Consider the following 13,470-nt stretch of genomic DNA (forward strand, 5'->3'; position numbering starts at 1 on the left):
TCCTCCGATTAGTGTCGCCTGACTCAGCAGCTCTTGTTTATAAAACAATGTCCAAAGTGCCCCAAAAAAAGGCAGGACAGCAGCAGAAGTAGCCGATGAGAACCAACAGCCAGTACAGTAACTCCTCGAACATGGAGGTCAGGCGAAAGGTTAAACTGACTAGATTGACAACGATGGGAGGAGGGGGCGTGGAGGCTTGGGGACCCTTTGTTGGCCACAAACCGAATTGGAACTTTGGCAACTGCCTTATAATTGCCGCATTGCATGTCCGTGGTTTCAACTTTGATATTAGCCCGAGTTCGGGGAGTAGTTTCTTTTATTTTTTTTTTGGCTTTTCGGTGAGAATTGGCGGATTGGGAACAGGCGCACCCTCAACAAAGACAGTCTCATTTACTTAGACTGGATGTATGCAAAGTGGGGGAACAAAGAAATAGCCTCGAAGGCAATTCGCCTTTGGCATATTACACTTTGCTTCAGTTCAGCTCACCATCCACAATGCACATTCCGAATCGAAAGATAGTCGTAGTTCCCTTTGGGTTCCCAGTTCTGTTCTCTCTGCTAATTGCATGGGAAAATTCACAAGACGGGACTCAATGATGGAGATGGTTCCTGCTTAAAAGTCGCCTGATATTTACCTATATAGGCTGTAATTATGCTCTTAATGTATGGTGATTAGTTGATGAGGCCTTTTTTAGCCTAATGATACCAGCTTCTATTTAATTTTATGGGTCTTACAGAAAGAAATTACTTGAAATGCGTAAAATGTAATTTTATTTGTGGGATATAGAAGACAGTGTGGTTTTATATATTAATCAAAAGCTATTTTAAATTATGACCAAGGGAAATTACATTTTCGTTGATTCATCATTGCAAACCATTATTCATGCATTAAGATATAAAAAAGTAAGCTTTATTGGAGGAATAAAAATCAAAGGAATTTCATTGAAGTCTTTATTTTTTATTTCATTGACCTTAATATAATATTAATTAAAATTCTTGCTTGGTAAATATTTAGCTTAACAAATATTATTTTTTAAAAAAGAAATGCAATAAAAGGTTTATAAAACAATTGTTATATATTATTAAAATATATAATTCTTGATGATTAAATGAATAGTTTAATTCAATTGATTTTTAAACTTCAGGTCTGCTTTCCCCTGCAGACATGTCTGCAATATAGTGTATTACCATCTCCCACTTGGGCACACTTGACTTCCACCTCTTCCATAATTTTCCCATTAATTATGTCTCTCAACCTTCAACGCCTGCAACTGCAACTGCAACTGCAACTGCAACTGCAATCTGTCGCTGCGGCAGTGCAACAACCATTGCAGCTGCAATTCTTCGGCAAATGATGTAAGGGTCCTACTCCACGGAGGGGCAAAGGAAAAAACGCTGGAAGCATTTAACTGACATTTGTTGTCAACCTCTTCAGTGGTGCAGAGCCTCTGGTGGAAATGCCACTCGGCACTGCATCCACTGCACAGCTGTCACAATGTTTTATCATTTAATTTCCACGATAAAAACAAATCCATGTGAACGTGTAGAAAAATGTGCCATAATGTGCATAAAGTGTGTGGGCGGGAACCCACGCTCGGATTCGGATTCGTACTCGGATCGAGATTGAGTTTGAGATTGAGATGGAGATGAAGATGGGGACGGGTTCACTGGCTGGGCTAAAAATAACGCAACCGAATTATTATTTAACGACTTTGGCTTCTTCGGCTTGGATGTTTTAACACCTTGTAGCTTTTTCGGCAAGTGTTTTCGCCAACGCCAAAGTGAAAGTGAAACAACAGCTGACACTGCACTTGGTTGTTTGAAGTTGTCGCTGCTTGTTGTTGCACCTGAACTCTACAACTTCCCAAACACCAATTACAAATAAATATATAAATATATATACATCTGTATGTTTTCTGCTTTTCTGCGAAGCTCCGTCAACTTCAAACTCCAATTAGAGTGTCGGTTTAATGAACTGCTGCCTGAACGAGGCATATGAAATCCCCGTTTCAGGGGGTTAACTGCATTACACGCTGCACATTTTTTTATGGCTCGTCGGCCTTAACCTTTGGCCTCCACTTCAATCGCACTTTGCTGTCGGCATTCCATGCCATTTTTCCATCGCCCAGTAATTATTATATTTAATGTTTTTGTGTTCAATATTATTGCAGATTATCAGCGAACTGGCGGAAATCGTCTACACTGCATTGGACTACAATCTGCCAGAGGACGAGGAGTGCCAAATGTCGCAGGAGCTGGAGAATCTATTCAACTTTATGACGGCAGATGGTAAGTTTTGAATATGAATTTTGTGTGCTATGATGTGATACATTTTTCAAGAATAAGTCATTGTTCTAAATATGTCGAAACTGTTACTAGTTTTTAAGAAGTTTCATTTCTTAGAATGTTCTGAGATAAGGGCAACTTAAGTTTTGAATTTTGTATATAAATATAACTAAATGAGATTTTGGAATCCAGCAAAAATATTAATTAATAGATTAAACGAGTATAATAGTATTACATTATTTTCATAAAATGGTGAAATAATATTGTACTAATTTCATTGTAATTCAGATAAGTAAAATCTTGCTTAGCTTAGCTTGCTTCATTCCATTGGGGACTTTTGTGACCGGAAAGCCCCCTTTTATCACTTAACCACAAGCGAAAAACAAGATGAAGGTTAAGTAAGACCGAGTGCAATGAATACGTGATTCATTTTTGATTAATTGAACGAAAATACTACAAATGTAATAAACATGAAATTCTTATTTTTAACGCTGAATTAATTCATTGCAGAGGCAGACGATGATTGCATTGACGAGGGCATCGACGAGGGCGACAAGCGCTGGGACGACGATTCCGAGGAGGAGCGCAACGATACCAAAGAACTAGAGCACATAATCGAGGTGGGTTTCCAATTCGAGCCGATCGTATCTGACATTTGCAATCGAGTCGTGTCATGATGTGCCAAAAACCAAAAAGGCAGCCAAACAAAACAAACCAATGCAAATTCGAACTCCGATTGAAGTGTGAGTCAGAGTTTTTCTTTAATTTTTTGGGGGGTGCGCCAAGATCTGACCTTTTGACCACGCTTCAGTACGCTCCATTTGCCAGCGCTTTTGACATATATAAATATATACAGAGCCAATGCATCGATATTTATCGGTGGGAAAACTTGTTTGGCTCACGTTACAGTTAGCCAAAGCGAGCATACACTTAGAGAAAATGTATTACCCGCAAATGTTATCTAACTTAAGAAATGCTTAGTATTCCGTTTTGCTATTTTCCTTAATGATAATGTTACCATAAACAGAATAGAACATTTTGAAGAGTTATTGAGCAGATATTGATATATCAGTTGTACCTAGACTTACATAAGCATTCTATAAAGATTTTTTTCTGTGCAGAAATCAGAGTATCTGGCAGATACTTGTTGTGCGCGTATCTGTATCGCGGTTAACCGCAAACAAGCCAGATTCAGTCCGGGTTCTAGTCAGATACTTGGATTACGATGCCCGGCCGACTGGAAAACAATTTCAATTGCGGCTCGATTGCACCGATATTAAATAACCGAAATAACCATAAAACCAAACGCTTTCGTAATCGTAGGAAATCAGCCGCAGATCTGTAAATCAGAAATCTGAATCTGAAACCGCCTTGCCGCTGCACTTGATTGCGCATTGGGAATTTTCCTGCATTTTCCGGCAGCCAGTGCATGTGCCTCATCTGCCAACCCATTCGATCCACTGGAGGATCCCCGATTTGGCAGTGGGGCGTGTGATAAACACCAACCTCACACCGTTGCTGATTGAGCCAGAGTCTTCGGTTCTGTTTGAATGCCCCCGAAACGGGCGGGGTTGGGTGGTTCTTCTCTAATGAGCCACTTTATAGAATTGACACATTGCTGTCAGGCAACAGTGGGCACCAGTGGACCCCAGCTTACTCTTCTTTTTTCCACCTGCCTGACTTTTCTAGCACACCAACGAAAAGTGGAAAAGTATCTGCAACTAATAAAGATACATTTGCATTTTTCAATGTCTGTGTTTTTACGGTTAGATAAGATTTGTTTTGGTGGAGCAAATTGAGTTGGTCTATATACGAGATATGATTATCGTAATAAGAAGTGAAAGGAAATTGCCAAAGGCGTGAAACGTAATTAGCTTTCGGTACGTAGAATTTATGAATGCGGGATATCCGCAGATAAAGGCCATCTTTAGGTTATTCCCAGAATTTGGTGAAGAAATTTAGTTTCAAAAAGGAGTTCACCACCAGTGACCGCAGAAAAGGTATCGTGATTATTATGATGCGGTTTTCTTGGGAAATCAAAATAAATAGGTTATTTCTCACATGCACAATTATGCAAATCATTAAATAACCTTTAGATGTTTACTTTTCCACTTTAGGAAATGGTTCTTGCATTGGTTTGTTTATGAAGTAAATATTTCACTAAATAGATATTATTAATAACCCGTTTACCCTTTATAGACCTGCAGAAATCACATAAAAACCACCCTGCCAGAGAATCACTACAAAGCTGTTTGCAGAGCCCTCGTGACGGAGACCATCGAGCTCCGTGTTTTTCTGCAGCAGGTCCTGAACAATGGTAAGTACTCCATGCGACCACGAGACAGACTGTTAATTAATTAATAACCTCAAATAGCAGGTGCCGAGAAGCTGATCAAGGCCTCGGAAACTTCGACCACCACGCAACAAGAACTGGCGAAGCTGGGCTTCAACGACTGGGTAAGATTCTTCAAGAGTCCCCATCCACCAAAACCCCAAGAAACCTACTAGTTATGCAATGGTGCTCCACTAATGGCCCACAGTGGCCATAGTGACGGCAACTCACGATTTGTTTGGCGCACCTCTTCGAACCCAAAACATATGCCATAAGCCATCATCACCATAATCATTATCGCAGAGATCACGAGCATTTTGCGGCGGGGTTTTCCGCTCGGGGTTGGTATAAAAAAGTGAACTATTTCATGCATTGCCAAATGAAATTCACTTTTAATTTCAATAATTGGCCCGCGGTGGTCGCCTCCATTTTGGCCATCATCCTAATGAGTTCAACGCCGCTCCACATACTTGTATATTTTTCGCGAGGTATTTTAATGGGCGCATATATCATCTATATATTTTTCGGCGTTTGGTGTGACCTTTGGTGAATATGTCGAGGCCGTCACAGGAGTTTGCCATCATCACATCGGGCCGCCATATCGCCGTCATCCAACCTCCGAAACTCATTGAGACACACACGCAAATTGGCCAGACACGCAAACCAAAATTTGCTCTTGTTTTTGTTTCTACTTTTTCTTGACTTTTTGTTTTTCTGCCGTGAAAAGTTATACTATAGTTGGTTTTACCGTTCGAGGTGTGTTTGATATTTTCAATCAGATGGAAACCTGAAACTGTCAAAGAACAGTTGGCGAAGTTTGTCCTAAAAAGGTTGATAAGGTGGAAAAATACAATTTTATGGGGTTTCTTGATTTATTTGCATGCCTCAACAAATTGTGCAGAACCGATTTAAATATTACTGGCTGTAATAACAAACCCCTTTTAATTTGTAATATGATCTGTCAGAAAATTGTAATTGAAAATTTGATTAAAATTCACATGTTCAATATTATTTCAGTTGCTAATTTGCAGGCATGAAATATTAACCACAATTCCTCGACTTACTTTATTTATATAAACTGCTAATTGCCTAAATTTAATCAAGCTTTTCTTTGTTTTCGGCAGTCAATAGACTCTCATAAAAAGGTTATTAAATGAAGTTTACTTAGTTGTCATAAAAATAATTAAAGTAAGCAATAACAATTATTGGATTGGATTTATATAAAGATCCCTAAAAATGCAGATCCACTGTGCATCTATTTTTACTTAATGCTTCTATAGTTGGGTTTGGCTTTTCCTCGCCTCACTGCCAATCTTTGCATGTCCAAAGAAAAAACGCAAAATAAGAAACCTTTGCGTGTGGAATAGACGACACATCATTGTGCCATAATATTTGCTTATACTGGAATACAGTACAAATGAAATCAGATAATGAAATAGACCATAAATATTTTTCGCTTTACACCCGTGAATTTGCATGTGCCGAAAGAAGGGGGATTAAAAAGAGGGTGCAGCCGTGGAATTGGCCAATTAATTGGCCAGACATATACCATATATCATATGTGCAAAGAAGACCTGGTAACGAGTCGAGTGTGTTTATTTTGTTGGTATTGCGAAACGTAATTTCAGCCCATTGTAGAGGGTTGATTAAATGCCGTCTTATCATTTTCTAGTTCTTCGATAAGACCTCCCTGCCTTTGTTTGGTCTATTGTTTATAGGGAGCGTTTTTCTTTTATTTCTTCTTGTTTCTTTACTACTGTCAAAGTGCAAGAAGTGTGTCTTTAGTCAGCGTTTTATCGTGTTTTCTGAGAAGACAACAGCCTTCAGAATGTCACACAGCAACCCGATTGTTAAAACACTTTTTGACTGAATTTACATTGTTTTTGCTTGGCTATTATTATGCTGGAATTGCGGAAATTTAGCTTGGTTCTGTCTTATTTTCTGTTTGTACATTTTTTAATGCCTTTGGACGTGTTTTTCTGCCGGGCAAAAAAGGTTTTCCGAGAAAATCTTTCTTTATCGGCAGACATCGAGTCTGTGTTTCGCTTAGCTGCCTCTGATGATGATGATTTGGTATGCTAATTTCTGTATCCAGATGATACCAATGTTGTACGCACATGGGCAAATGTATTTCAAAAGCAGCAGATACATCCCAGCGCTTGCGGAAGCTGCTGCCACTCAAAGGTGGGCTGATGTTGCTGCTGCTGTTGATGTTGCTGCTGCTGTGAGTTGATGTTGCTGCTGTGTCTAATGTTGCTGTTGCCAGCGTAATTGAAGCGTGGCGCTGCATCTTTTACATACATGTGCAACATGGTGTCAAAACATGTGCCGCCATTGATGCCTTTAGCTGAAATCGGACCCAAGATGTGTACATATGTACACTCCACCTTCCTCGGCCGTTTTGCATGTTTAATGAGGTGTCTCAAAATGCATGGCCACCAATCGACGGCGAACAGGAAGACGGTGGCGAATGGAAAGTGAAATTGCGGATCACTGTTACATATTAAGCTCCATTGTGTGCTAAATAGTCTAAATAGTCTACGCACAGTTAACTTGTCATGCCGATGGATTGGCCCCCTCGCAGCGGGAGTCTAAATTATTGGCTAATTAAATGAAAATAATTGCAAAAGTGAAATGCGCCTCTCACTCAGTGTTTCTTTTTCTTCTTCCTGTCTCCAGCACGAACTGCAGCTGTGGAGGGCACTGCAAGTAGGTCCATGGTTCCACTGCATGTTCTCTATTTTGTTTGTTTGTGTTTGCCCTGTATGCCCCTATCTCCTCCACCGATCCGTCCCAGATATCGATCTGGTATCTATTGATTAACCACACCTTTCCGAATCCACAGGCACGCTTCTGGGTGCAGGTGATCGACGAACTGCGAAGGGGAGTGCGCCTGAAGAAGAGCAACCACGAACGCACACCCATCGAATACGAGCTGACGCCCTACGAAATACTCATGGGCGACATCAGAGCCAAGTGAGTGTATATTTGATTGACTCATTGTATTATCCAATAAAAATCGAGGAAAACCCCATTGAAAAACGAAATGAAAGTATCCAATAAATAACTCAGATTTTAATTGTTGTCATTACTACTATAACTCATTTATTATGGTTACAAGTCGAGTTTCCATTTATTTTGTTTGTTTTATTTAATGATTATTGTGGTAACAATAGTTATATGATATTTGAATAGGTAACAAGCTACTAACAATGATTTCCCATTAATTGTCATGGATATTTATTTGATTAATTGAATTGATTTTATTTTTCTTGCTTTTTAAGTAAATAATTTGCAAATATTCGATATATAAAATATTATAAAACATCAAATGGTTTATCTCTGGCTCAAATATTTCATATTTTAAAAAAAAATTCATTTACTTTGTAAAAACATTTATAAATATTATTTTTTTGAACTGTATGGTAACCATAACCCACTTCTAAACCAATACAATACCCAATCAGAAACCGCATCTAATCCAAAATTTCTCTTCACAGAAAGTATCAATTGCGCAAGGTGATGGTGAACGGCGATATTCCGCCGCGCGTCAAGAAAGATGCCCACGCCATGATCTTGGAGTTCATCAGGTCACGGCCGCCGCTGAAGAAGGTGTGTAAAGCCCCCAATCCCACTGCCACAACAAATTCCAAATCCATCCGCACCGCCAGTCTCAAAAGCACCCTCAGTTCCAACTGCAATCCCCCATCATCAAAATCCCCATTTGCCGCTTGCAGAGTGTGAAATATTGATCTGGTGGCTTTCCTTCCTGCCGATTCCATTTTATTTGTCTTCACCGCTTGACCTTCTTTTTGTACCGAAGAAAAAATTCGATTGTTCTCCTTTGAAATAAAAATTATTAGTTTACTATACGTTTCTGTATCTGTACTTTTCGGATCCACCAGGCCAGCGAACGCCAGTTGGGGCCGCCGCGCATTTGCGAACCATCTCCGCGGGAGCAGCTGATGGAGTCCATTCGGAAGGGCAAGGAGCTCAAGCAGATCACGCCCCCGGAGGCGCCAACCCTGAGGCAAAGGAGTAAGTAATCAATACCTTTTTTATTCATATATTAACTGATTTAAAAGGAGTAATCTATAACTCATTATGAGTTCCTTTATGAGTTTTTCGGTTTCTCAATATGAGAATATTTATTCTCAAGTTGGAAATTGAAGAGCACATTTCCTCAAATTGAGAATGTTCTGAACAATTCAAGTCTTTTTTTTCTTAAAATGAGTTTACCTTTTCTCAATATGAGATATTTTTCACAAATGTTGTACTTAAATTAAGTACATCCTTAAATTGAGAATACAAATACTCAATTTGAGAACGTTATAATTTTCTCTAAGTACGTTCTTAAACATAACTGACGATTTTGAGCCACAAGTAATGGAAAAAATTACTATAATTATAATTTTTTAAATAACACTTTCACAATATAGACATTTATTTCAATGTCTTATAAAATTAATACCTTCGTGATTGTCAAGTCAAAAAAATTATTTTTATATTTATTTAAGAGATAAACCATTTGATACCATGATGTTCATGAAAAAGGTTTTTCCCTAAAAACAAATAATAAACATCATAATCCTATTCCTATCTAATGATCTAATGGGCGCCACTCTCACTGACCTATCCTTCGAAAGGCCAAGCCCATTGTCAAGGGGAAACTCTTGGATTTTGCACAGTGCCTGCCAAAAATAGATGCCGCCTCTAATCTTTTGCGGGCGTCCATCGTTTGTGTCCTGGTCTCTGGGTTCGTTGTGTTGTCATCGGCGATTCCAAATTTTGAACGCCAGCCGCCCATAAATTGTTGTCGCACATGTGTGTGCTTATATAGACAGCCGATGTCTCCTGCCGCCGAGAAATATGGAGGAGTGCTGGAGGAGTACTGGGGAAAACTAGTTACTCGCAAGACTTTTCACTGCACTTGTCGCTGGGGGAGCCCATTGTCCGTCCGTCCGTCCTTCTCTTTCTCTGCCGTGTTTGTTTGTTTGCCGTTTGCTGTTTGTTGTTTGTATGTGTTTGCCGGGCGCAGCGCGCATGCCAACATAGATCAAAAACGGCAACATTTTCCAATCCCAACACTGGGAAAAATTGATCAAAAAGTATATTTAAATTCTTTATAAATATCCCAAGACATGGTGATTAGTTAAAACTGACCCAAAATCTTGGCTGTTGTCAAGAACTATTCAATCTTAATTAATATGTATCCCAATATCTTGCATCACTAAGATACTACATTGTACATAATACTACATTGTTTCCTGTGCAATCCCCATCCCGAATCGAAAATTGAAATCCCCAATCCGCTCTGTTGGAGGAAGCGTGCAAAATTGTGACACACAAAGATAGCGACAACGCGACGACAACAACGACAACTGCAACAACAGAAATAATACCAACCACATTTAAGCCAAGAAAATCCAAGAAAAACCAAGCACGACAACCTCACCTCCGACGAAGTTGGCCATTGTTGTCTATTTGGGTTTTCTTTTCGGCTGGGAATCTTGTTTTGCTTCTCTTGGTTTTGGGTTATTTCCAATATTGCAAGTGGTGGTTAAATATTTTATTTATAACTATAGCCTTATCAATATTTAGATTTATATGCAATGGGAAATGGGAGTAAATAATATGCAACATAAATAATAACGATCGGAAATATAATAACAAATCCATATTTTTTTAAAATTTGATAGTGTTAGATGAGAACCCTTATTCTTGTGTAAAGTATTATACAAATCAAACAAAAGCACCTCTTGACAAGGTAGAGGGTGTGACAATCGTACCTTCAACATACAAAACTTCTGATATCAAATTTTTTGAGGAAAAATTATTATACATTCTACTTACTAAGTACACCTTCTTAAAGCTCCAATACTTTGCTGAACCATGCCGAATGAGCTAATTTTAGGAAGTGTATTTACTTAGTTAAATATAATAATTTTTCATCGACATATTGCAGATGTCTGTAGCTTTAGTAGTTCAGGTTTCCCGACAAACTAGCAGTTTTTTCCAAAAGTGGTAGAACTAAAGTTTTTTTATGTTAAGCTCGTTAGCATTATCTTAAAATTCCTGACTGACAAACAAAATAAAATTTTAATTTTGAAAAGTCCCCCAAAATTTTGTTTTCCGTATAACAACAAATGAGGTGTCATTCGGCGCGTATTTTCAGTAAGAAAACAACTTGACTAATAAACCTGGGCATTTATTCTTTACGGCCAAAATATATTAAATTTTCTAAATTGTTACTTTTACACTTTTACGGCTCTTTCTCCCAACCCAACTAATTTTATTAAGGTCTTGGCATGCAATCCTTTAAGTTTTTCGATACCTTTCGATTGGTATATTACTCGATACGCTTAGACCGTTACCCTAGATGTCTAGTTTCCTGGTGTGTTTCGTTACTACGTGGACTGCCGTCCACAGTGATTGATATCATTGAGTGATGTAGTTTTACCTTACATTTTACAGCCTACAAATATTTGTAGCCTAACTTTAAGGCGAAAATTCAAACGAATGGGGAATTTTGAAGCATACTTATAGGAACCCCCTGAAAAAGATTGGTTTGCTCTCTAGAAAATTTAAAGTAAACAATTTCCTTTATGACATGCTGTGCATATTAAGATATTTGTAGTCTTGACCCCTGAACCGACCTCGACTTTCTATAACTTCTTCACTCTTGAAACTTTAATTGCCATGTCCTCGGGGACTGCTACGCGCTTACTCATCACATGTGTTGCGGTTGGGTCCTTGTTGCCACTTGCCTACGTCACCACCCAACGATGACGTATATATCACCCACGCAACAACAGCGACGAGGGCCAAACAACTTTTCGACTGTTAAATGTCAAAACAAAACATTGGCGCTCTCTCCGCGAGCGGCGCATGCGCAGATTGAGTTGAAAAGTGGGGAAACTCGAGTTGACAGCTGCCACATTTCTCAGTTCCGTGTTGAGCTTCGCTGGAGACGCCTCGTCTGTTGTCGTGGTCGGCTCTTCAGTTTACTATTATTACTCTGTGGGCCAAGTGAAATTAGAAAACGAAAGCGATGGCTATTCAGTAAAATAAACAAGTACCCTAAATGTGCCATCAAGTATTGGGACTGCAAGTCTAAACGCATTTAATGGGGCAGCCGGGCCAGGCCTGACCCAAGTTTATCAACCCTCTCCGAAAAGAGAGAAAAGTGTGACTCCGAGGGTGGGCTTCCCTTTTTTCCGGACTCGGATCGATAGCCTCCATGCAACCGTGTGAGAAAACCGAAAAGTGAAAAGCCAAGGGAAAGGAAATGTGCCAGGCTTAACCCATGGACGCCCGGCCAGCGAAACGCTCCACGGCGGCCTCCGTCTTCCGGTCGCATCACATGCCGCGCGAGTCGGATCTGGTGGACATTGGCAGCGATGCCTCACTGTACTGCGGCTCCGATGGCGAGTCCAGCCAGGCCACTGCCACTTCCACTCCCAATCCAAATGCGGGCTCCCATCCTGGCCAGGATCTGGACCAGCCGCAGCCAACGCCTCGGGCGGCGCCGAGAGCATCGTCCTCCAATAATCCGCCAACACCCAAGCCACGACAGGCCGTCAAGTCATCAAAAGGTAGTCGCCAGCATCTCCAGACCCCTCGAAAAGTACACAAAGCGTTTTCCCATTGTTGAATGTGCTCCGATTTGACCTGGTTTCGATTTTTGAGGTCTGCCCCAAAGTGCAGAGTGGGTGGTGGGGTTGGGGGCAGCTGGGAGTTGGGAGCTTGGAGTTGGGTCTCTCAGACTTCCCCAAGGCAGTGTTTTGTGTTCAAGGAGCTACTCCGAGGCAACTGCAGTGCTCCGGTAATTGCCGTCATATTATGACTTCGATTTTAAGCTCCAGTCATTAGAGGCATGAAGAAATAAAGCCCAAGAATGAGTTGTTCATGTGACGAAGGTTGAATACTCTTTGTTGCCAGCCAAAATTTTTAAAGGTTTTATTTCTTTGCTTCGACTTTAAGCCGCAGTCATGGAAAAGTAAATCCCAACATAATAAAGAGGTCACAAAGAATTTAATACTTTTTGGTACTTATGAACTTATGGTAAAGTTATATCAAAAGTGCGAGGTCAAAACTATTCTTTGTTTTTTAGGAGTAATATAAATACTATCTAAAGTATATATAGATGTTTCAAATAACCTTATAGAAATATTAAGGTAACCAATGGGATTATTAAAAAATATATATTTAATAATTGTTGAGATTAAATTTAAAATAATTTACCATATCGAAATATAGGTTGATTTAGTTGGAAAATTGTTTGTTTTAATGATATTATAATTTTTCTTATTATAATTTTGTTTCTGCTTATTCTTATTAGAATAAGAACAGTATAAGAACATTGTTTTTAAGAACACGACATTTAAGAAGATAAGAATGATGTATTGACTCCGTATTTAGAACATATTTTTCAATGGCAAAGTAAATCAATAGAAAAGTTCGTGCTTGCCCCGGGCAAAGGGTTTCAGTTGGTTGTAAATGTCTAGCTCTAGGTGGTCAGTAGTCGGTGGTCAATGGTCAGTAGTTAGCCGGATCACGTAGCAGTCATTACAGAGCTCGTAAACCCATAAACTATCTTTGGGTTGCACAGAGGCGAAGCGAGCTCTTCCGCTGCAGATTCGAGTTCCCAGGCGTTGCACAAGCGGAGTGGGTTTCACAAGTAGAACCATTAAGTGCGTTGGGCTTAACGGCTTTCGTGGAGCGGCCAACTAAAAAACAAAAGAAAACAATGACGACTTTTGACTTCGCTGGAAGACCGAAGAACCCAGACATGTCACCTCTAATTGCGCAATGAGCGGGCAGAAAGGGCTGGAAAATCCAGTTTCATTACG

General features: G+C 39.7%; 1 protein-coding gene across 5 annotated transcripts in view; it reads left to right on the forward strand.

Moving 5' to 3' along the window:
* LOC119548843 (protein spire) overlaps positions 1-13,470 on the forward strand; it is a 41,479-nt gene that overhangs the window by 22,854 nt on the left and 5,155 nt on the right. For 3 of the 5 annotated variants that reach the window (XR_005219333.1, XM_037856461.1, XM_037856463.1), the window contains exons 3-9: positions 2,172-2,289; positions 2,797-2,906; positions 4,486-4,603; positions 4,661-4,743; positions 7,464-7,594; positions 8,119-8,230; positions 8,524-8,656. Coding sequence is in view for 4 of the 5 variants with exons in the window: in XM_037856461.1 (XP_037712389.1) it covers positions 2,172-2,289; positions 2,797-2,906; positions 4,486-4,603; positions 4,661-4,743; positions 7,464-7,594; positions 8,119-8,230; positions 8,524-8,656 (805 nt within the window). In the remaining variant the exon portion in view is untranslated. Of the gene's footprint in view, positions 1-2,171; positions 2,290-2,796; positions 2,907-4,485; positions 4,604-4,660; positions 4,744-7,463; positions 7,595-8,118; positions 8,231-8,523; positions 8,657-11,586; positions 12,214-13,470 lie in introns of those variants that run through there. The other 2 variants (XM_037856462.1, XM_037856465.1) reach the window with 2 other exon arrangements.

The sequence above is a fragment of the Drosophila subpulchrella genome, chromosome 2L (genome assembly GCF_014743375.2).
Source record: "Drosophila subpulchrella strain 33 F10 #4 breed RU33 chromosome 2L, RU_Dsub_v1.1 Primary Assembly, whole genome shotgun sequence".
NCBI classification, from domain to species: domain Eukaryota; kingdom Metazoa; phylum Arthropoda; class Insecta; order Diptera; family Drosophilidae; genus Drosophila; species Drosophila subpulchrella.